Source organism: Schistocerca cancellata, chromosome 10 (assembly GCF_023864275.1).
Source record: "Schistocerca cancellata isolate TAMUIC-IGC-003103 chromosome 10, iqSchCanc2.1, whole genome shotgun sequence".
NCBI classification, from domain to species: domain Eukaryota; kingdom Metazoa; phylum Arthropoda; class Insecta; order Orthoptera; family Acrididae; genus Schistocerca; species Schistocerca cancellata.
The window spans coordinates 61,401,464-61,428,036 of NC_064635.1; the positions used below are offsets into that span (position 1 = coordinate 61,401,464).

Genomic DNA, 26,573 nt, shown 5'->3' on the forward strand with positions numbered 1-26,573 from the left:
GGTAAAGTTATGGGCACTATGTTATGGGATGCAGAGGGCTGTATTCTTGTTGGTTGCTTTGGAACTACTCAGGCTATATATGAGGGCATGCTGGAGACTAATGCCTCCAAATTTTTTTACATGAAAACTCTTAAAGCTTTTTAAATAAAACAAACTTTGTTAACACACTAAATTTTTATTCTTCATGTCTACATATTTATTTCTCAACATAGTCACCCTGGTGACAAACACATTTCTCCAAATGAGAGACTAGTTTGTTGATACAGTCACTGTAGAACATCTGTCTTTATTGACTGAACTGCAACCTCAGGTCTGCTTGCTTTGCTTCTTCACTATCAAACTGAAGTCACTGAAGGTGTTCTTCAAGTTTTGGAAACACAGTTGTCCACTCTGAGGTTAGCACCACCAATTCCTCCATTATGAGCATGAACAACCCAACATTGCACATTCCTGATGGCAATACAATTATCAGTGTAGAGAACTTTCCTTCTATGGATTTCAATTGGAGTCACATTTTCTGCAGTTAGAAACTTGATTACAGCATGTTATATCTCATACACTGACACAGTTATGTTACACATTGCCATATTAATGTTACAATTAGGAGACATCTAGTGGCAGAGGGTTGCAACTTGTGTCTGTGTAACAAGAAAGTCAGTGAAGTAATAATGATTAAAATATAAAAAAAGCAACTGTTCCATAAAATCTTACACGTAAAAGTTGAAACTGCTTTTGTTCTTGTTAGAATAATAGTTGCCTGTAGAACCTGCTGAGGTGCTGCTTCCAAGAAGCATTCGAAGAGACGCAGAAGTGCCGCATCCGAGTCCTCCTTCACCATCAGTTCGTAATACTTGCGCTGGTTTATGAAGTCTTTATCTTTCTCTGCTTTCCACGATTGCAAAGCGTACATCAGAACATCGCAATGTCTGGAAACGACGAAAACACCAGTCAACATATAAATTTCTACGGAGGACACAGTAAAGATAATACTTAAATTTCATAAGATAATGACAAAGATGGGTGTGTTCAACCTGGCAACACCAGAAGTAGGTTTTGATCCATGATAATGCTGTCAAAGGTACACAGACAGAGAGAGAACGGAACAATGACAATATTTATTTAAATTGTGGTGAAAGCAACAACATACACAGCAAGGGCCTGAAGATGGGGGCATGTGCTTCACCCTCCCTCACATCCCCCCAATCTGAAGGACAAAAAATCTTTGCAAATCAAACTCGCATCCCGTCCTGACAGACAGCAGACTTATCAGTTCAGTATCTGAAGAAAGTTACAACATGTGATTTATTTATCTGTTTATAACATGTGACAAAACATGCAGGAGCTTAACTTGCAACATTACGTTTACAATTCTCTGATGCTCAAATTAATAGCAAAATACTGTGGATTTAAAATACGCATATTCTCAAGTGTCAAAACTAAATTTCATTAAATGGTTAGTAGCACAACACTTTAATCTTTCTCTTCCTCAATTTCATGATTCAGACATGGGGCATATGGACATTTACCTATAATCCATTTCTTGGTTTTCACTTCAACTTTTTGTCCTCTAACATTTTGAGCGCACTGGGTGATGAGTTTTAGTAAATGGCTCCTGTGATTAGGAGAGTGTTCGTGTGATCCTTAATATTTCTGAATTTAGATATGAGGTTACTCCCATAAAGCATATTGACTATATGTTACCTGATTACATATATGATAAACTTGAGGTTTCTATATGCATCAAAGATTTGTCAACAGGGCTTCTGCTGTCCAGTAGACTCTATTCATCATATTCTGTTCATTTGATCCACCATGCTGAAAGTACTATTACACTGGGTTTTTGAGAGGTTAACCATAAAATTTTCATTTTCAGTGTGATTTTGTGTTTTCTCCATCAACTTTTGAACTTCCTTATGACAATTACCTGGATCTTTTTTTACAGTAAAGACCAGATGTACAATAACATATGTGATAATGACTGGTTCATAACTTGGGTACTTAGAAGATCATTTCCACAATACAAGGTGTCCCTCTCAAAAGAGGCCCCACAAACATTTAGCAATTCCGTTGAAATTGCTCTGTGTAATTTGTGACTTTTGACAAGGGAACACTGCATTCTGCAACATCATTCGATGCAATAGTGTGTTTCTGCATGTCGCTGTTGCTGGAGTTCATAATTCACTGTTTAGTGATAATATATCGCTATTCTGTCATAGAGCGCGTATTTCTTGTGAAACAATATTGGATTACTCGTTTCATTAAGACATGCCAGTGAATGTTTGTTGAATGGTTTGGTAACCAGCATATACCATTTAAATGCTGCAAGATGGAGAGCAGTGGAACGGTGTTTTGAATCTACACAGCAGGGTGTGACCACCATTAATGGAAGAAAGTGGCTGACATGGAACAATGATTGTTGGACTTTCCTGCACATTTGTTTGATGTTTATCTCAGGAATGTGGAATGTCATGGAGCACATGTCACAGAGCTGCCATTGGTTTCAGAAATTTGTGGCTCAGAGGCCAGGAATATTGCAGGACACATTGTTCAGTGATGAGGCATGGTTCCACCTCTCTGGTTATGTACACTTTCAGAATACATGTTTGTGGTGTAATGAAAATGCACATGCACGGGTCGAACAACACCTGCATTCACAAAAGATTGGTGTGTTCTGTGCAATATCACAGTGTTGTGGACCAATTTTTTTTGAGTCTACTGTGACAACTGCAGTTTACATCAAAATGTTTCGGTAATTTGTGAACCAGTTAGACACTTAAGAACTTACCCTTGGATGGTACCAACAGAAAGGTGTCACATGCCACACATTTTGAGTGACCATGGCTGAGGTTGAATCATTTTTCCAAGTTTAATCATTTTTCCCAGCAGAGTGATTTTGGAAAGACTCTGGCCCCCAAAGGTCATCTGATTTAACACCACCTGACTTTTTCCTCTTGGGTCGAATAAAAGGCAAAATCTACAGTAACAAACCATACAACTTGGAAGATTTACAAGAAAGCATTATACGTGAAATCCAGGCAGTGACACCAGAGGTTTGACCGCAACATTCAAGTTGGTTGGTTGGTTTGTGGGATTGAAGGGAACAGACTGCTACGGTCATCGGTCTCCAACATTCAAGTCTGTAGCATCGTGTTCAACTGTGTTTGCAAGTCGAGTGCAGTCACTTCTAGCACCTTGTGTTATTCACCTCAATTTCTCCATGAACAGTATTACAAGTTCATTTCATTTCCTGATTTTTATGCAAAGCCTCATTAACTGTAACTTAAACAAAAGTTTGTGGGGCCTTTTTTGAGAGGGACACCCAGCATCTTACAAAAAGAAAAGGTCCAACTATCAAGTCCAATGACACACCGAATTTTATGATCCTCATGCTGAACCTCTTCATGTCTACAATGGTCCCACTGTTTTTACAATGCTAGTGCATTACTGCTCATTTATCAGATATGACTCATGTAATGTCATAAGTTCTCCACTGAGAGCATCATCTGCATGTTTTGAGAGAACAGTGTAGCATGGTGAACCTACTAAAAAGCTGTGTTTATTGACTAGTAGATAGCATACCCTGCGGCTCTTGTCATGAGATTTCTAAACTATATCGTCATTGAAAATGCAATTAGCATGACTTGCTCCCACTCCTTCCCTAATCTTCCAATGCTCAGAGCCTGGGAACACTGTTGGGTGACAGACTGAAGTGCAGCATTGGCTGAGGTCTACATCAGGATCAAATGTGGAAGTTTGGCTCTCAGTAGGTAGAATCAATAATGTGATGACTCAAGCGTACTTATGAATCTTCTTGTGGCATATATTTAAAGCATACTAGATTTAAATGAGCGGTTTCTATCCACCATTTTGATGATGTCACAGATCATAGCAGACAAACGGTATTGGTATGTTCAATAATCTCATCAGACACTTGCAAAAGTACATTACAAAACACTAATAAAACAGAGGAAGAAACTTAAAATGAGACAGACATCTCAAGCTCATAGCATGAAATACTGAATTGTTCAAAATGAATACAAAGATATTAATTGTTTAATGTGTATCACAGATGTGATAAACAACAAAATTCAACACGAGAATGAAAGAACAAACTTTTCAATGCACCTGTGTGCACACTTTAAAGTAATTTACAATCACCACTGTTTGAAAGTTTCCAAACAGAAGTCTTTCACATTACAAAGGATAAACATATACAAGGGGCATTCACATATAAACTGGAATACTGTAACATATCAACACAACTGGAGTGCCTTACTTTTCTACGCAGTTTCTTGTAGTAAAAGTACCTTTCTCCATCAGACAGAAAAATTTTCCTTCACAGAAGAAAGTAGCTGGCTGCCCCAATAGTGCGTCTACTGTTTGATTGCAGTGTCATCTTTGAAACGATCCCCTCCTAATTCCTTCCTCTGTGGACCAAACGTGTAGTAATCACATGGAGACACGTCCAGACTTTAAAGAAGGTTGTTCAAGAGGTTGCTAGTGTAGCTGACTGCTGTACATGGCAATGCAGAAGAAGTGCAAATGTACTTCTTACTGGCAAGCTGATAATATTAAAGTGTTGAGCAAACAATAAGTAGGCATTAACTGAAACTTAAAATACTGACAGTGTTATTTGATTATTTGTAACTGATCTAAATGCCTACTGATTCATCCACTGGATGAGAAATGAAAATGTTGATCAAAGCAATTAAGGCCAAATGGTAACCTTACAGAATGCTGTGGTGGCCAGAAGAGAGATGACAAGGCTTCTTTTCCAGTGGCCTCCATTGTCACCTGACCTAATACTTTTGAGATTTATTTTTTAAACATATGTAAAAGACTGATTGTACTTGCATCTGCAGTTTGGTGACTTTCCCAAGTTAAGAAAAGCTCACACTAACTTACTTTTTAATTCTACATATCACTTAATTGTCTACATCAAAATTGAGAAATGATATTGTTAGTCCATATTTAGGTGAAATTTGAAGTACTACTGATAGAAACATTTAAAATTCAGAAAAAACTGTTTTCCTCATCCTAACAATATGTAGTACTTGGAATTTCACCACCTGAAGCTATGACACTGATCAGCCACTCTGCCTCTTTATAATGTTACAAACTTCCTTTTTGGTACAGTTAATAAATATGAAACAGTTTTAAGACCCCGATATCCTTATTGGCACACTTGGCATAGAAAGAACAGGTTTTACCCCTCCAGATGTTGGTATAAGGTGATTAAACCTTTGAAGAGAAATTTATGGAACAACTGTAAAATGAAATTAGACAGTAGAATAACCTCTTCTTCATCATTACACTCTGTTGGTTTTGTTTTTATAATACTTGTGAAGAACTAGCCATCTTCTTGGTTTCTGTAGCACTCTTGATAAGATCTAAGAGGAAAACTTGTACTTAGTAGTCAGCATCAATGATAAAGTTATGGGCAAACAAACGGATAATACAACTTCTCTAAAAGTTGTAAAAGCCCAAATACAGTAGGAGAGAGGGGAAGGGGAGTGATGGAGCAGTCAGATATCCACATCAAGTCATTAAAGACATCTAAGAAACAATTACTACTGAAATCGGTCTGTTCATTTAGCACTCATTCTGTTCTCCTTTTACTGTGTGAAAATACTTCCACACCAAAATGTTAAGCATGTGCCCCTTGGGTGCAATATGTACCCATACTGGCTTTCTGTCTTCTACAAATAAGGGAAGCCCTGCTGAATTTCATTTTAAAGCTGAACTCATTTCTCTTGAAATTTGCAGTCACAATAACTAATTGTGTTACTGACTGGAACTCTTCCAGCCTATATCACAAGTTCCAGTGGAATTAACACCGAGCTGCAAGTTGTTATGCAAGGATCACTACTTTTAAAAAAATTGATCCCACTACACATGCACTGTGCTTACACAAACAGAGATTCATGGCTACTGAAATGGCACAACAATGTATAACTACATAACAATTCAAATGCATAGTACTTGAGTCATTATAAATCAAAAACTCTGATCTTTTTGCTACACCCTGAAAAAATGATGTTAGAATCAAGATTTGTGAGAATATCCAGTAGACAAGTGTTACATACACCTATTATGTCATACAATAGTTTTGCACTGGTGCTAAGCTATCATATGAATTACATAATGAAAAGTACTACATTTTAAATAAAATGATACTATTTAATATAAAACTTGCCTTAAAATTGGTGCAATCTGGAAAAATAGCACAAACATTCGAAGTAGCCATCTCTTCGTGGCTATCTTAGTAAGTGTCATGTTATCTTCATCCGCAACATACCTGTGAGCATCAAAAGTATTTAGCTGACTGAAATAATCTTAGGTTTACATCTTAATTAACAGACAACAGAACAGTGACCAAATAAATTAAACATAGCACTTTCCGCACAGATATCGCTGCTCCAAATACACACAGTCAGAAAATGGCCTGGAATGAGAGGGCCAGACATAAAGATCTTGGCAATTACATAAAATCAATGCATGCTTGGTGTCCCAGTCACGTCATCTTTGGCCATGAAGGTAACTACTAGCAACCTACAGAACCCCAAACACGCTGCTGAAAACAGCAGGATTGATTGCATGCGATGTTTTCAGAACATTTTGTAGTGTTTACAGTGGGGTTGGGGGGGGGGGGGGTTAATAATGAACTGGACCACTTTTAAGGATCCTTATCATAATATTTTTAAGCATGTAAAACTGAGACATTGTTAAAACAGTGGAAGGGATCCACAGAACTGCTGTCCAATATCCTTAGCATCCATTTGTTATAGAATGTTAGAACATATGCCGAGTTCAACAGGGCTGGTTTAACGCCCGAGCGACACAAGCCGCTGCTTGGGGCACGGAGCTTAGAAGGGCACTACAGGTGTACCACAACTATAATATTTCTACCACAACTATAATATTTCTATATGGGGCTTATCAAAATTAGTAGCATATAAGTTCCTTATATGGAAAAATTTTCTCTACCCAACCCTGGAGATGAAATACAAGTTATTTACCAACTCTATGCCACCCAACACGGATTCCAAAAACATGGATTATGTGAAACCCAACTCACACTTTTCTCGCATGACATGGAGGAATGGATGGATGGTATTGGCAGTAAACAGAGTAATAATCAGTGCCCTTTCCGAAGAGTGTGGTACTGGTATATTAGTAGTTATTACTGTTAAAAGTAAAGCAAAGGCAAAGGCCATACCATTGTCTACATTAATCTATATAAAGAAAAGTCACTTTGCCAACTTATTAATGATGATTCAGATGGACATCAGCTATATATTTTTTTTAATGTATATAATATATAAATGTATATGTAATATTTGAGGGAGAAAGTTGTTACCAAAAATCTCAAAATGTAGTTGACTGATTTACTTCAAATTTTTGGATGATAATCTAATAACATTCAGACAGAAATAGGCTACAGAGGTTTTTTTTTATGACAAAGTACAGGTCTTCTGTTAAAACACACAACAAAACACTATGCTGTGAAAATGTGTGGCATTTCAATTTCTTTCTCAAAGTCAGTTTCAACTTTGATGCAACGGCATCTAAACCATGAGACAAATTGTTTCTCCTACATATGTTAGTTATCACTGCATTTTTGTCAGATGCAAATTGTATACCCAAAAATGTGCTTTTCTGTTTTCTTCCTCACCATGTTTGACAGAAAACATAAAAATTGTATTTATGACTTACTGGCTTCTGATCAGACTACTACTACTACTACTACTACTACTACTACTACTACAAGTAGTAGTACTGAATCTGAATCATCTAAAACTTCATAATCCTACCCTTTCACAGATAAAAACTATTTCAAACACTGTCACTGAAGCTACTATCATGACAGTTGCAGCAGCTGGCGAGGTGTCACTCATACAGTATATACCAGGGGAACAGGTGATGCACAGAGAGGGAGGGTAAGAGGGGTGTGTGGGGGGGGGGGGGAGAGGAGGAGATATGCAGAAAGAAAAGGGGTGGGGAAAGGCTTTAGGATGTAATTCATTTCCCATATACAATATATATTTAGCAATTATGAAGTATTACCGGGTTCACTAGTAGTAGTCATAAAATAGTGGATGCCATTAAGATGGCTGCCTGTTTATGGAATTAATAGTATGAGCCAGCCACACATACATACATTAAAACCTTTGTTCAATAAAATTGGGCAGAAGTCATGACACCACACAAAATGTCAACAATTGCTCACTACTGTTTTATCACCACCTAAATCCCTCACTAGACCAAAGGCTTTTATCGTATCAGCACACAAAACACATGATGATAAAACACAGTGTACCACGAATATGATGCCGCAAACACTGCCTTCCGATGGATCTCCGTGCTGCAAAAGATAAGCGGGCGTCACTATGTTGTGTAGAATACAAGGGTGACTGAGGACCACTTTCTCCCTTCTCGGAGTTTGAAAGGAATTGCGCCACAGTTTAATAATAGTCAGTCTGATTGGTGGCAGCACACTGTTCGGCACTTCTGCAGGCACTACCTTTCCCACACAGCCAACACTATCTTTGTCACTTACTACAAGGCAGCCTGTACTAGGCTGTTAAGGGTATTTTCCTTACCAGCTGTTTTTGCTGCTCTGTCAGCTTTCCCATTCCCCATAATTAACGTGAATGCAAGGACTCGGCAGAAGGCCGCCTCTTTCTTCTGTCTGTGCAGGAGGTGGATATTGGTGGTGGACCATCTGAACTACCCTGTCTGCAATGAACATTTGCTGACTAGCCGTGCAGAGCACTAAGACAGTTCATGCAGATAAGAAATTTCCCTCCACCAAAAAGTCTGATGTGCTACAAAGGCTAGCGGGCTTTCAAAATAACTACAAAACCTCAGACTCAACGTTGCATACTCAGAGTTGCAATATTAAAAGTTTTCGCTGGTTTTGTTTTCTAGGGGGCTGGGATACGTAGTTGCCGCATTACAGGCCAAATACTGCTGAGTCTACACTATATGATAAGAATGCACAAGTGAATCAGATGGTCGAAGGTTTCTATCACTCGACAGTTGCGAATTATGAAATTAACATATAAATTTATAAATGAAAAATTGCAATTAAATAAAATCTGCATTTACTATCTTAACGACTTTAAATGATGAGGACGATGATAGAAGTACTTTCAAGATTGCGGTATATTTCTGCAAAACACTTATTGATGTCGATGGTCCAGCAATTAAATGAAATATAAGTTGAATAAAAGGGAAACAATAGATTCCTACTACACGTAATTAGTTATGAACAACAACATAGCTCGCGAGACATTCACTTATAAACGGACACTACATGTTCACTGCAGAAGCTGTGGAAACCACACAAGAGCACAGGTTGGCACTCCGAAATATTTCTATCCTCCGTGATCACGTGCAAACTGCTCCACTGTCCAAGTCTTTCTGCCGACAGTCCATCCGTTCTGCTGTACTGTCCGTGTCCAGCACTCACTCCTGTGTCCTGTGCTGTCCTCCCCAAACGGCCACACTTCCAGAACTAGCTCCCACCCAGTCTCCCCATTCACGAGCGCTGTCATTGGCTAGAGCACTCTTGCCATATTTTCACGCCAACGCACCGACACACATACTTAAGCACATATGAAATACTGGATTTACATTAAAATACTTGAAATTAAATAAAGATTCCTACGGCTGGACCATAAACACACTCTAACACACATGATTAAATAAACAAACAAATTAAATAAACATACATAAAAAGAAAAGAAGCAAAAGTTAGGCGAGGAGCCTAATGTCTCTGTGCTTTCTACAACACAGTAAATAATTGACCAGTTTCTTCATGAATAGCATATATCGGATATTAACAAAGATATAAATGAATCAATATATTTATAAGCATGCTGCTACCATTTTTTCGTGTAACTGTGGAGTACTTATGGCCTGACGCGATCGATAGTAATCGGCCACTTTGACCTCCAATAACTCATGTACTATTTAAGTTACATGCCTGTAATTCATACCAATTTAGGTTTACACTAATAGCTTTTTAAAAACATGGAAATAGACAAAATTGGATCAAGCGTTTATATTTTGGAAATTCATTGCTGGGTGTTACTCGTATAATTTACCGTCAGATACTAAACTTTAAACTAATAAAGATATTGAAAATCGGATTACACCATCAGAATCATCGTGCAAATAATGGTAATGTACATGTTTCTTTTTGAGGTATCATGATTCATCTGGCTACTATTAATTTCTGTACGAACCGTGAAATGTCTGCCATTAAGGTTTCACACAGTCCGCCACCTTTGGCACTCCCGGCATAGACATATCCTTCATCAACACAAAGCACTGTCCTTTCGAATTGGTAGGGATTCCCAGTTTCTTGCTGTGTGTTAGGTGTGAACTTGTTGAATATCAAACCACCAGAGAGCGTAATACAATCATGAAAACTAGACAAGGAGTCAGCCTACATGAAAATCACTTATGTGTTGTATTGGGACTGTGTACATCGCAGTTCAGTTGAAACAGTTTCTACTATATCAAAGCTTAAAGTTGCAATATCAACTGTATACTGTGGCCTGTGACATCTTCAAGATCGTGGGTAGCCCTATTTCAAGCCCACCCCTTGTGGTTACAATTACTGTTCAGTTACTCACAGAGGCCCAGTGTGGACTATATCATATGGCAAGCAAAACTTGGTAGATATTATAATGTGTGAATGCGGAACTGATTTATGCTGAAAAAAAAAAAAATAGTTTCAATTTTCGCCACAAGGTGCAAATCTGGCACTGCACAGCATCTCGCCAACGTCTCCGGTGCTATTTTGAACAAACTGCGTAAGCAGCAGTTGATAATACCAACATTATGACTATCTCACTTGTTTGACCTGTTCTGCCCATGTTCCGTCCCTAATCCATTACATATGAAAACATTTCTATGAGGTGAATGAAAATCAAGCAATGAGATTAACTTTTTATTTGTAAACAACAATCTTGTTCCCTTTAAAGCAGTTCCCTTTGGCAGCTATACACCATTTAGCCATCACGTTATGGCAAGCAAAACTTGGTAGATATTATTCCCAGTCTTGGTAGCAGCACTGAAATGTTTCTATTGGTAAGGACTTTAACACATCGTTCACATTCTTTTGAATAGTCTCCAGAGTCCCAAAACGATGTGCTTTTAAGACTTCTTAAATTTTGAGAAAAGAAAAATTTCACAAGGACTAAGATCTGATGAATAAGGGGGGGGGGGGGGGGCTGTGAAACAACAGGAAAGCCTTCAGAGATCAAAACTTCTGTAATGCAAGTGGCCGTGTGACATGGAGCATTGTCAAGATGTACCACCCACTTGCCTGTAATGTCAGGTTTCACTCCGTTCATCCATTTCCTGAGCCATTGAAGGACGTCTTTGTAAAACACTTGGTTGACAGATGGTCCTAGAGGAATAAATGCCTTATGCATGATACCCCTACAGCTAAAAAGCAAATCAGCATTGTTTAAATCTTCGATTTGCTCACTTGAACTTTTTCCGGTTGAGGAGATATCTCAGCATGCCACTTCTCACATTGCCACTGTCTCAGGATCATACTCAAAAAATCCAGGATTCATCACCTGTCATCACATGACTGAACCAATCATGGTCATTGGAAATCCTCTCAGGAGATCAATCCATATATTTCTTTGATTGTCTTTCTGTTCATTTGTGAGGTTGTGTGTGTGTGTGTGTTTTTTTTTTTTTTTGGGGGGGGGGGGGGTGGCACCATTTTGGCACAAACCTTATGCATGTGCAAAACTTCAGTCAAAATTTGATGTACGATGAAAGTGTAAGTTTTAACACATCACCCACCATTCTTATTGTTAAACATCTGTCTGATCTCACAAGAACAAACACATGTTTGATGATTTCACCAATTTTTGAAGTTGAATGTTTCCCCGAGGAAAGTTCATCTTCAACGTGTTCTCAGCCTTCCAAAACTCATTTGTGCCAGTGAAAAACTTGTGCTCTTGGTACAGAATGTTTCCCATAGGTGTGTCTCAACTTTTCAAAGGTCACACTTGCAGATTACCCAAGTTTAACACACAAAAATGGCATCACATTGCTCTAAAATTCCAATTTTCCATTATCGTGAAACACAACAAAAAACAATTTCACTGATGGCGCTCTCAAACATAATGTGATGGCTAAACGGAGCTGAAACTTAGATTGAGCATCTGGAAGGGATGAATACACAGATCTACACAACTAGAACAACATAACATTTCCAGATTGGTCGCACTGTTTTCAGTCTCATTACTTTTCTTGTACACCTCGTAAATGTCTTTCTTGCATTGACAGTGCCAGATCTGCATCTGGTGGCCAAAATTGGAACTAATTTTTCTTTGAATGTAGATCAATTATGCATTAATCCCTTAGCATAACTACCAGGTTCCACTGTCATACAATACTTACAACCCACACTGGGCTTCTATGAGTAGGTGCACTTTAATTATAACCACGTGGTACAATATGGTGACCATGATGTCATTCATTACATCTGCAAACAAACATAAATAACATTATTTAACTCCTACAATAAAATGAAACTAACAAGACAGCTAAGGGAAGTAGCAGTTTTGTGCAGCAACTAAGTAAATATAAGCCTATAAGAATAATTACACTAACCCAAAACATATATTAACCCAAAAATGAAGCACATGGAATTCTCAAAGGTGTACTTTTTAGAGCCTATGTTTATTAGACTTTTTAATTTGAATGATCATGCCTGTCATATCGCTGCATATTAACTGTTCCTCCTAGAACAACCTATACAGCTCATACGAGGACCTCGATACCACGGACCAGCACACTACTCCAAAACTCAATACTGCAAATTTCACCTGGCCTACATGGCAGCTACAACAAAACCCACAGTACTAAGAGCAGCACATTCAAAAGTCATCTGCAATCAGTCTAAATAACTATAGGGACTTTGTCTTATTAGCTAACATTCTTCGCCCATTGCAATGAGCAGAGACCTACTTATAAATTTCCATCATATCTATGGCTAACAAATAAGGAAATATAATATTAAATCTCCAAGCATATTAAACACGAAGCACTAGTAATTCCGAACATGAACATGAGTCCATCAGTGATAATACATAAAGCTGAGACAAGTCAATAGGAAACTAGCATAAACTCTTTGTAACAACCTGATACATTCAGTTCACAAATGTCAAATGACTCACTAACATACCTAATGCACAACTTTGTAACATAGACATATAACGCAAGAGAGTGCCACCAAATACTACAACACACCATCTACAGATATGAGCTGACTCAAGAACACTGAGCCACTATAATGTCTCACAAAAGAACATAGTTACATCATGGGTCGAAGCAAAAAGTGGAATCACAACTCTTGGTTGATCCTTTATTACCAACAGCAAAAACTTTTAAGGAGTAAATGCACCGGAAAGTGTAAGAATTCTAGAATCCTCAAGAAACACTTCTACAATATCTACAGCTACCTACTTTACACAATATTCTTACTACTTACTTGTGCTGAACAAATGCTATACTTACTTTAGAAGCAATGGCCCAAAACATAAGTCTATAAGACGACAATATGCAAAATAAGTCAACATAGTTTAATTATAGCCTTGAAGAGTAGGTTAAAAGTGGTAGTGTTAACTGAATGCATTGTACATCTGAAGAACTACTTCACAGATTTTTAAAGAACCATATAATGAACCTAACAAAACCTACTTCAAAAGTTAGATTACAAACATTACAGGAACAAGCGAGCAGTTTACACCTTACAGTCCTTGCATTCAACCACTACTTTCTATTACCACAAACTTTATGGTAATAAAGTGAATGAGCACTGACTTAATAAAGGCTTGTCAGAAATGACAACTCCCTCAGTTCAAACTGGAAAACATGTTTTGCAGAGAAATACTCAGGAATGGTGGCAGTTGCATATTGGTAAAACATAAAATTCAGCAACACAGCCAAATTTGAGAGCTTGTTCAATGAAAGAGACATAGAACTCTCAACAGCAGATCTGCCACATCAAGATATAATTATCCATATATTTGCCACATGGTGTCAAAAATGTTGACATGGTCACATGGAATAATTCGTTTAGAAAATATGTACACCAGCAAGTAAAATACTGTCTCATACATGGAGCCTTTAATGTTGTTTTCCTCAAGGCTAATAAATTTAAACGAAATCAAATATTTACTGAAATCCCCTAGCACAAAACTAACCATAGCTGACACAGCTCAAATAAACAGTACTTCTACAAAAACTATTTACTAGATTTTTATAAATACAGACAAACGGGCCGGAAATACGGAAGGGTCGATTCCACCCGTATGCTTTGAGTCAAAACGTCACAAATATGGCAGAAACGACCATACACTATAGAATGAGATTTTCACTCTGCAGCGGAGTGTGCGCTGATATGAAACTTCCTGACAGATTAAAACTGTGTGCCCGACCGAGACTCGAACTCGGGACCTTTGCCTTTTGTGGGCAAGTGCTCTACCATCTGAGCTACCTAAGCACGACTCACGCCCGGTCCTCACAGCTTTACTTCTGCCAGTACCTCGTCTCCTACCTTCCAAACTTTACAGAAGCTCTCCTGCGAACCTCGCAGAAGAGCGCCTCTTCACACTCCCAAGAACTGATTTAACGGCCCCCCACATTCCCCCTATAGTATTTGTACAAACTGCCGTCTTATAATTTTTAAACTCTAAACTATTGTTCACAACTTAATGATAGTACCCCCTCTCACCCAACCCCCTATAAGAAGAAAAAGCATCGGAAACTACAGTGGAACCCAGTTCTATAAACTCCTCAATTACCCCACTAATTCTGCCTTAGACCGCCCCTACACAACCCTAAAAACACATCACGAACACCCACTCCCCGGTACAATAGCCCACCGCCCCACACAACCAGAGACCAACCACTGACTTACCCCTCCCATACTTCCTTTTCCCAAACTGCAACTCGTCCACTTCCAACACAACCCCAGGCCCACCCAACTTACCCCTGTACTTAATAAACTCAGAACATACTTCACGATGAAACGAAAATCAGTCAAGCACACTCCTCTCACTCACGCCAGACTCATGCGCGCAAAAACTTTGAGAGTATTTATAACAAATGTAATATGTCAATAACACAATCTCGTGCGAGCCTAACCTAAACTTCTCGAATCAGGAACCGCGACGTATGGTGAGCCATAGGTTATCCCTACGGCACCGCCACATATAACCGTCCCTGGCCCGAGACACCGGAACTTTTGCCAATGTCATTTCATGTCAACAAACAGCGCACTTAACCACCTCCGCAATCAACCAAAACAGCTGTAGAAATTTTATCAACTCCAATGGAGCCGCGCCCACCATAGCATGTAATCGCACACTATTAATTTTATCGGTCCTATCCATACCCAACAAGAGCAACAACAAATTAATTTACTCAAATTAACACACAACAGCGAACAGTACTACAATAACTTTCACACAAAAACAATAAATCGTTAACTCACTGAAACCAATTCCGCTACACACACAGCCAAAACGAGAACCAGCCAGAAGAAGCAGTAACATCAAAATGAATCCAATACACCAGACAACACGAAACCCCTAAACACACCACCAGAGGGCACCACGACCTACAAACACGCCACACTCACAAACCAAACTCCGCACCATCATGACGTCACACATCACAACAGCCTTACATCACGGGTCAATGCCGACGGGTGAGATCGGATGCTCGGGTCGACCCAACAGGCCTACAAGACAAAAGGCAACATTGGTTTTAGTGATCACCATTCGCAGATGTTGAACACCGCCCCATGGCAAATGGCACATGGCAAAATATAAATCTGGGATGATGATGGGTTCATTGTTAAAAAAATTATTCCGGACTCTTGTTTTTCACTAACGACCCTAGTTTGAGCAAATTGACCTTTAACAAACAGGAATTTCTTTAAAATATACTGAAAGGTAAGTGAAAAAAAGTATTAGAAATATCAAAACATCACCTTATTAAACCAAAACTAATCATCATATTTTATAATTAAGTTGATTGTTTATTTTAATTTCATACAACTTCACTAACAGTATATTAACCAATATAACAAAAACAAGAAATTGAGCCTTTAACTACAAACTGAAATAAAGTATGAATAAGTACAAGTATTTACATAATAGTTCTGGTCCATGATGTTTGAAATGGAACTATTAAACAAATTAAATACGTAATGGTTCTTTTTGAGTAACAGGTATCTGTACATAGCTAGATTTAACACAATAGGTACTAACAATAATTTTGAAACAACTTTCTATAAAATATATGTTAACACTAACCTGAGACAAAAATTAAGTTTTGAATTGAAAGCAGTTTCCCAAAAAATTGTCTTGGAACTTCACATATTACATTTTAATAAAACTGACTGGATTTGGTTTACATCACTTTCATTAAGAATGTATGTTCTCCCTATCGGAGTAAATGGGTTCACTTTTGTGAGAACATCCACAACTGACACCCACACAACATCTGCATGTGCAGGATAAGAGAATGACTTTGCTGGTTCACATGGATGAAGAAAAGTTATTTTCACTTCATCAAGTTCTTCGTTTTTTTCTAAAATGTACCCAAGCTGCCAGTTTCTGCCATATACAGTGGTGACATAGCCTGATACACCTTGTAACTTCAGTTTGTCTGGTGATGTAGTTACTTCCCTCTCCCAACTCTGAATATCACCTGAGCAGTATTTGACTATTAATTTTGATGTAGTGTTGGGAATGAAAGTGTGAAATTGCTGTGTTCCTTTGATTGTCAATGCCTCTTCAAGTTGGCTCTTTAAGAATATTTCTGAAGCAGCATAGTCTTCTTGAGTGGAATATGCAAAATCAACATTTGTGACATTATCTACTGCCCACTCAAATAGATCTCGTGCGGTTTGGATCTGATTTTGGTATATGGCCTTTGCAAACTTGCACGAGATGCCAGTCTCTTTACTGAACCCCCTACTCCATCACAAGGCCCTTTCCCATGTGCTGTGGCTGAAAAGTGCCACTCAGCTTTTATGTTGAAGTCTTCCTCGTGAAGGCAAAGGTTCAGGAAGTTTTTCTTATTTTTATACTGAGTGGCAGAACCGTCAGAATAATAGTATATTTTTCTTGGAATCTTTGAAATGTATTTGTTAGATATGAAATTAGCTTCTTTTGAAAGGTGTAAACCGCAGTTGTAGTGTGCTCCAGGCAATCAGAAACAATGACAAAGCTCATATGCTCAATTTTGTCTTCCTGTTTGTAATATATAACAAAAGGATGAATGGTAATCTGTTTTCTTGTCCAGTGGAAACTCTGAGCTTCATCCTGTAGAACTGAAAAATCACATATGACAACAAATTCAGATTCCATAAGGTTTAGTTAGTGAAAAACAAGAGTCCTGAATAATTTTTTTAACAATGAACCCATCACCACCCCAGATTTATATTTGGGTCGACAGAAGCGTCCGATCCCACGCGTCGGCTTTGACCCGTGACGTAAGGGTGTTGTCGTGTGTGACGTCATGACGGCGCGGAGTTTGGTTTGAGTGTGGCTGTCTCCAGTTCTGTTTCATCTTATTTTATTTAATTTTCTGGTCTGTTCGTTCTATCTCGTGAGATTTTTTTTAAATTTAAAAAAAACTTATTACTTATTTTAATTATCTGTTTCCTCCAATTTCTGTTTTAGTTTATTATATTTATCTTTCTGATCTGTTCGTTCTATCCCGTGAGATTTTTTTTTTACAAGACAAAAAACACTAATCAGCTACTGAAGCATCTTTATCTTCTATGGGTTGCAGGGGTTACGACCCCTGGGGAGGTGGGTGGGTATTCATGCATGGCTGTCTTCACTTACGCGTTGTAGCTACGCAAGGCGTCTAAATTTGTTTATATTTAGTTTGCCCCCCACCCAAAACACCCAATTTCCCGCGCTTGTCCCGTTAGTGTCATTAGGCTTCTTGTGGAAAGTGTGTGTGTGTGTGTGTGTGTGTGTGTGTGTGTGTGTGTGTGTGTGTTTTTGTTTCCGCCATATTTGTGACGTCATGGGTCAAAGCAGACGGGCGGAATCGGACGCTTCTGTATTTCCTTATATTTTGCGGACGCTTCCGTATTTCCTTATATTTTGCCATGTGATTTACAACAGTATGAAGTAGTTATGGAAATAGTTTAGAAAATTTTCAATTATGTACTTTTTGTAAAAAAATTAAATCAAAATATTAATTACTATTTTGAAAAAGGTTATTAACTAGAATCTATGTTTTTTTGTCTGTCACTGGAAAGAGCATGAAAAATGCTGCAAAATGACACCTTTCCCAGTTCTCTAGCTCAATTAGGGCAGCTCCTAGGGCAATTTAAAAAAAAGTCTGTTCACACATTTTTGGCCAGTTTTTGAAAAGTTTACATGACCATATTTTAGGAATGGTTTGAGGTAAAAAATTGAAATTTGGTATTTTTCTTAGTTTCAACACCCACTATAAGTATGCCAACTTTCAGCAAAATCTAAGAGGGTGAGGTAAAATTTTAATTTAAAATGTGTTGATTTGGCATGGAATGACGGAAATACGGAAGCGTCCGATCCAGCCCGTCTGCTTTGACCAATGACGTCACAAATATGGCTGAAATGACCATAAACCATGATTCCAATATGGCGCATATAAAGTCGGTACGTACACATTATGAGGACGAAAATACATCGAGAAACAAACGCACACAATTTCCACAAAAAGCTTAATGACACTATCGCGACAAGCGCGGGAAATAGGGTGATTTTGGGTGCGGGCAATCTAAATATAAACAAATTTAGACACCAACCCGCATACAAAACCACATAAACGACGAAAAAAACCGACATCACAAAACTCCCCAAATACCACTAAACATAATTATCATCTGGAATCGGACACTTCCCTTGACCTATATAGCTCAACAGCAGCTCCCGATCCCATAAATTAGGGTCAAACACTTCCCTTGGTCTATATAGCTCAAAAACATCTCCCGATACCAATATCAACATACACAGCCACACATTGGGATCGAACACTTCCCTTGACCTGCGCACTGTTAATTTTATCCGCCATACCCATTCCTGAACAAAAACAACAACCGATTAATTTTAATAAAATTACCACACGATGTACAGCGAACAACACTAAATTAACCTTTACACAAAACCGTTAACTCACTGAAACGTGTTGCACTACAAAACACAGCCGACACTCTAACAATTCTGGATAATGAGCAAAAGCAAACTGAGCCCATTACACCACACAAACGAAAACCCTGAACATACCACCAGAGAGCACAACAAACCACAACACGATGACATCTACAAACACTCCACACTCACAAACCAAACTCCGCGCCGTCATGACGTCACACACGACAACACCCTTACGTCACGGGTCAATGCCTACGCGTGGGATCGGACGCTTCTGTCGACCCGGAACGACTCATCTATCTTTTCCCACAGTGTTGATATTCCTACCTGGAGTTTCCATTGTTTGATTGTAACAGCATTCTCTAATGACAAATTACGACCCAGCAGCACTCCTACAGACTGACTGTTCTGTATTACATTAACTACTGTCAAGAACTGATGTGATTCATTCGTTAATTGGTTCTTCATTCATTCATCAAAAAGTGTTGTGCTTTTGGTTTCATACTAGACCAATGATTCATGGGATAAGTATCAAGTATCTAAATGGTAAACTGCCAAGTGTGATTTTTCTACTAAATAAAGTAAGGTATTGTATCAACAAAAAACTACTGATTCTCAGCTGCTATGCATTCTTTCAGTCACAGCTGCAGTATGGGGTACTGTTATAGGGAAATCTGCTACATACAAACTGCATTTTCAGATTGCAGAAAAAAGCAGTGAGATGTATTCAAAGATTGGTCATAAAGAATCCTGTAAGAAATATTTCAGTCAAATCAATATAATGACAATCCCATGTCTTTATATGTATTACTACTTAATATATGTCAAAGGAGAAATAAAAAAATTTACTCCAAGAATGAATGTACATGTACACAGTACCAGAAACAACTGCAGGTTAGACATTCTACATTCAAGGCAAACAATAATACATACTAGCCACAAACACCTAAGTCTGACAATGTATAATAAACTGCCACAATCACTAAAAACCCTGACTCTATGTAAATTTAAGATAGTAATAGAAGCACGATTTAAAAATACGACATTATTATACAGAGCAGAATACCTTTAAAGCAAAACATTGGACATGAATAATGAAGGAAAAAAAACTCGTAAATACGAGTATCATAGCTGTGTAATCAAAATATACTTTTTTGTTCATGTAAAGTGTAGATACATCATGTACAGAATGTGAAACGGTAAAAAAATGTGTGTACTTCTGCAGTTAATATGCAGAATGGATGAGATGATGTTCTTATTTAGATAGGATTATGTAGATATGCAATGAGATATACTAAAATGTAAATTATGTAACGAAAATCAGTTTGTAAATGTGTAACTAACTGCATACATTTAACTAAAAAGTACACATGTAACTTCAACTGATGAAGCCAACTGCATGGTAAACATGCTGAAAGGCTAATAAACAAACATTTAAACTTCATGTACAAATCGTGTAAATACTTAGAATCTGGGATTCTTCCAGATATCATCCATTCACACCACTGTCTTATACCATGAGATTTTTTTTTTTTTTTTTAAATTGCAATTTCAACATACCATTATGCAGTAAAGTACGTATCCTTATATTAAAAGTAATCACTTCATTAAATGACAAAGAAACACATTAGAAACTGTAGTAAGTTTATGAACGAGAATGTGGATAACAAATATTTGCCCAGTATTGTGTTACACAGTTAGGAATGTATTAACAGAGTATTTTGGTGTAGTATTAAGATAGAAGCACTTGGCCAACAGAGAACGCTGATGATTAAGAAGACAAAGAGTAACAACGGTAATGACAAACTAAGACCAAATTGCAAGTGAAAGGTGAAGACCACTATTCCAAAGGTTTGTTTGTCATTTAGCTTCCAAATATATTCCACCAGTTTAGGATTGCATGACACTTGGGATAATTAATAGTTTAAAAAAACACGCATAATTTTGAAATAATATTACTTACATTCTTGTGCTAATCACGGTGTTTACAAGTGCTGGGAATAGTATAAATAGAAGTGTTAACTTGAAGTAAACATATTCGGCGCTAGCGTAGTAAGAATACGCCAGATTAGCATCGAGTGCAACGTCTGCAGTGTGACTTATTATTGAAATTATCGGTGATAGTATGTCTCGATATGTAATGCGAATGGTTTTTGGAACATAGTCCGTATCGTCCAGTCTCGTAGCTGGACGACAGTTCTCATCTTCTGTTTCACTGGCATCGCTTCTAATAAACTGCATTTTAAGCCCCTACACAGTACTCGCTCACATATCGCTTTTCTATGGCTTACTGTTAGCTCTTTGTTACACATTACATCACGCGTATTAGCCTCCTTTTCAATTGACAACTTCGCACATGTCAACAACCTGTACAAACTGTTTGACAGCTTATACCCCGATGTCGTAATCGATTGTTGAGCATGAAATAGTATCGTATCGAAAAGTTAGAACTCTGGTAGAATTCCGACAATACGTTCCAAGAAAGAGAAATATTATCTGAATACTGTATATCATTTTAATAATATTCTTTATTATTGCGCCGATTTGAATAACATAAAAGTATTTTGTCGAATAACGCTCCACCATTGATGTATTTCTTAGCAGAGTCGACAGGTTTGTATTTGTTAGTAATAATATCAAACAATATCGGAATATTAGGTACTATTTCACTTCTTTAATTCAGTGCAGTAATCCAGTATTGTAAAACTGTATTATGCACCCCAGTATTAAACATTTGCATGTTTAATGACAAGTACTTGAGGCGTTAATGGAAATCAGTCACAAAATATTTAGAAAACCATAAACTAATAAATAACAGTAAACATGTATTCGAGCAAGGTACAGTACAGAAACATCCATCTCGGACTACGCAACAGAAATGGTAAGAAATTTGGAGTTAAATAAACATGTCGTTAGAATTTATTTAGATTTCTCAGAAGCTTCCGATAATGTGAACCATTAACACATACAGATCGCTGCCCGTAGAAACTACGAGTGCGCATTTATTGCCGTAACAGTCGGCGCTCGGAGAACCTCCGCGCGCCACCTTCTTGATTTTTATTTCAGGTTGCTGAATGCTGAGCAATATATCTGTGCGGTATGTCTGGAGTTGAGTTTTTCGTTCTTGTAGTACATCGGATGACCGATAGATGGCGTTCCTGCCTCCTCTCAGCGGTATGTGACTCGAAAAAGGCGCCAAAACAATTTCCGCGCATTCGTTCTTGCAGTGTGTTTCTGTAGTTCCCTTATCGCAAATGTTTGTTGTAAAATGGGGGACAGTTTGGCCGAAGAGGAAATTCTGAGGCTGCTCGAAGAATCTGGATCTGAAATTGACGATAATGGGTGTGAAACTGACATAGTCCTTCTGAAATAGATGGTAATTATAGTGGTCAGTCATTGTGTTTAGGGATCACAATTATATTCTCGGCAGTTTCACTGACTCGTGTAATTTATTTTGAAGGTAATAACGAGTGTTCCGAAAATGAAAATGGGCCATCAGATGTATTTGAAGAGTGTGAAGCTCCCATTCAAAGAGGCAAAGTCAGAATACAACAACAGCAGGAGTCTCAAAACAACGTTGTTGACTGGGTAAATGACGATGTGCAACATCAATTAAGGCCCTTTGAAGGCGTAAGTAATGACTTGGCACCTTAGAACGCCGAAAGCACTGAATTCGACTGTAGGAGCCTCTTCATTGACGCGAATGTCATAAAAAACATAAAGACAGAAACATATACCACTACGAAGCAGCAACAATTGCCAAATTGCGGAGGCACAGTAAGATAACTTTCTGGTCGCTTTGGACCAGTTGGTCTGCTATGACATTACCTGAGATATATCACTTTTTTGCTGTACGTAACTACACTCCTGGAAATTGAAATAAGAACACCGTGAATTCATTGTCCCAGGAAGGGGAAACTTTATTGACACATTCCTGGGGTCAGATACATCACATGATCACACTGACAGAACCACAGGCACATAGACACAGGCAACAGAGCATGCACAATGTCGGCACTAGTACAGTGTATATCCACCTTTCGCAGCAATGCAGGCTGCTATTCTCCCATGGAGACGATCGTAGAGATGCTGGATGTAGTCCTGCGGAACGGCTTGCCATGCCATTTCCACCTGGCGCCTCAGTTGGACCAGCGTTCGTGCTGGACGTGCAGACCGCGTGAGACGACGCTTCATCCAGTCCCAAACATGCTCAATGGGGGACAGATCCGGAGATCTTGCTGGCCAGGGTACTTGACTTACACCTTCTAGAGCACGTTGGGTGGCACGGGATACATGCGGACGTGCATTGTCCTGTTGGAACAGCAAGTTCCCTTGCCGGTCTAGGAATGGTAGAACGATGGGTTCGATGACGGTTTGGATGTACCGTGCACTATTCACTGTCCCCTCGACGATCACCAGTGGTGTACGGCCAGTGTAGGAGATCGCTCCCCATACCATGATGCCGGGTGTTGGCCCTGTGTGCCTCGGTCGTATGCAGTCCTGATTGTGGCGCTCACCTGCACGGCGCCAAACACGCATACGACCATCATTGGCACCAAGGCAGAAGCGACTCTCATCGCTGAAGACGACACGTCTCCATTCGACCCTCCATTCACGCCTGTCGCGACACCACTGGAGGCGGGCTGCACGATGTTGGGGCGTGAGCGGAAGACGGCCTAACGGTGTGTGGGACCGTAGCCCAGCTTCATGGAGACGGTTGCGAATGGTCCTCGCCGATACCCCAGGAGCAACAGTGTCCCTAATTTGCTGGGAAGTGGCGGTGCGGTCCCCTACGGCACTGTGTAGGATCCTACGGTCTTGGCGTGCATCCGTGCGTCGCTGCGGTCCGGTCCCAGGTCGACGGGCACGTGCACCTTCCGCCGACCACTGGCGACAACATCGATGTACTGTGGAGACCTCACGCCCCACGTGTTGAGCAATTCGGCGGTACGTCCACCCGGCCTCCCGCATGCCCACTATACGCCCTCGCTCAAAGTCCGTCAACTGCACATACGGTTCACGTCCACGCTGACGCGGCATGCTACCAGTGTTAAAGACTGCGATGGAGCTCCGTATGCCACGGCAAACTGGCTGACACTGACGGCAGCGGTGCACAAATGCTGCGCAGCTAGCGCCATTCGACGGCCAACACCGCGGTTCCTGGTGTGTCCGCTGTGCCGTGCGTGTGATCATTGCTTGTACAGCCCTCTCGCAGTGTCCGGAGCAAGTATGGTGGGTCTGACACACCGGTGTCAATGTGTTCTTTTTTCCATTTCCAGGAGTGTATATTCACATGTGCCTTGTGCACAAACCTAATGTTACGGACTATTGGAGCAATGAGCTAATACTAGATTCCTCTTTACCTGTAAAAATCATGAAAAGAGACAGATTTAGGCCAATTTACTTTATGCTTCACGTGAATAACAATGATAATTACGTACGCAAGAGTCAACCAAACCATTATCCTTTACATAAAATCTGACCTTTTTTGATAACTTTGTACTATAAAGCAAGAGCAGTTTTTATCCTGGCGAAAATCTCACAGTTGATGAAGGTCTATGTCCAGTGAGAGTGAGAATTCGATTTCGAGTGTACATCAAGAACAAACCAAGCAGGTATGGTATAAAATTTTAAAGTTATTCAGCAACTGGATATGTTTTGAACTGCGAAGTGTACACTGGTGCAAGTGAAAAAGACAACAGTGCAGATTCAGTGGTGCTATGGTTGTGTAACAGTTATCTACGTAAGGGTCATACACTGTACATGGACTGGTTTTGTACTTCTTTAAATTATTTGGAAGATTGTTTGATGAGGACACATCTGCTGTTGGCACAGTAATGAGAAACTGAAGAGACCTACCAAAGGAATTCAAACAGAATATAGCCGGCCAAAGTGGCCGTGCGGTTCTATGCGCTGCAGTCTGGAACTGCGAGACTGCTACAGTCGCAGGTTCGAATCCTGCCTCGGGCATGGATGTGTGTGATGTCCTTAGGTTAGTTAGGTTTAACTAGTTCTAAGTTCTAGGGGACTGATAACCTCAGATGTTAAGTCCCATAGTGCTCCGAGCCATTTAGCCAAACAGAATAAGCTAAGAAGAGGTGAAATAATAATCAAGAGAAAAAATTCCATGCTAGCACTCCACTGGAAAGACACTAGGGATCTGTTTGCTCTTTCTACCAAACACAGAATGACAAGTGGTGTTACAAAGACAAAATCCAAGGCTGGAATGGTATAAAAACTGAAGCCTGCTCTCATACTTGAGTATAATAAAAATATAACTGCTGTTGATCATGGAGATCAGCTAGTGACCTACAATTATTTTCAACGATAAACAATGAAATGGTGGAAAAAGGTATTTTTTCATGTATTTATGATGTGCGAGGTCAATTCTTACATTCTGTACAAGAAACTTCGGCCTATCTCTCACAAACGAACTAGCTTGTTTACTTTTATGGTGTCCACCCCCAGTAGCTGAGTGGTCAGTGTGACAGAATGTCAATCCTAGGGGCCCGTGTTTGATTCCCAGATGGGTCGGAGATTTTATCCACTCAGAGACTGGGTATTGTGTTGTCCTAATCATGATCATTTCACACCAATCGACGCGCAAGTCGCCAAAGTGGCGTCATATGGAAAGACTTGCACCCGGATAACGGTCTACCCGATGGTAAGCCCTAGTCACATGACATTTACTTTTATGGTGAACCTGGGAAAACAAATACTCGAGAAATCAGGTGGAGCTTTCAACGAAGATGAAAAGCAGGGTTCAGCAGCAAACAGTTTAACAGCAAGACATTTCCCCACTCTGCATTGTTTACACACAGGGCGCGCACAGTGCTGGCAAATGTGAGACCAGATGGTGGTGTGAATAATGTAATGTAGGATTGTGTCTACCTGCTTGTTTCAAGCAATATTACACAAAGACAAATTTTGCTCAATGAAAAGAGTTGTATAAATTCAGTTACATAGTTTCATACATTTATTGTATAATAAATTCTGATTTATTGTAATTACAAATTATTTCTACCTCTGAATCTTCTAATTTTCAAAATATAATGATTCTGTAAATATGTGATATCTTTCAAACAACTTTAACCAAATGTTGAGATATAAGATGATAATACAAACATTAGTTAAAAGGTTTTACTTTTGTTCATTATCTTTTGGTCAGGAGCCAATGCAAAAAAGGTGCCAAAATGCACGACTTCTAAGGGACTGCAGCCGTCCCTGTGGCCCAGCTGCAATGTGTTAAACACTATTATGGAAACTTGAAGCAATAGGCATTAGGGGTACTCTCAAAAAAAGTTTTTAATCGTACCTGGAAAACATGTCACAAGTTGTTGAGCTGAGTCATCTCTCAATTTTCAT

At 39.1% G+C, this 26,573-nt stretch overlaps 1 protein-coding gene across 2 annotated transcripts in view; it reads right to left on the reverse strand.

Moving 5' to 3' along the window:
* The window catches only part of LOC126106712 (XK-related protein 7-like), a 37,385-nt gene extending 15,787 nt beyond the window's left edge, over nt 1–21,598 (reverse strand). Inside the window, exons 1-4 of one of the 2 annotated variants that reach the window (XM_049913094.1) lie at nt 21,172–21,307; nt 12,439–12,523; nt 6,197–6,298; nt 712–926 (exon numbers count right to left, since the gene is read on the reverse strand). In XM_049913094.1, the coding sequence (XP_049769051.1) occupies nt 712–926; nt 6,197–6,298; nt 12,439–12,518 (397 nt within the window). In that variant the 5' untranslated portion in view covers nt 12,519–12,523; nt 21,172–21,307. Of the gene's footprint in view, nt 1–711; nt 927–6,196; nt 6,299–12,438; nt 12,524–21,171 lie in introns of both variants that reach the window. The other variant, XM_049913093.1, reaches the window with a different exon arrangement.
* Nucleotides 21,599–26,573: the final 4,975 nt, after the last annotated feature.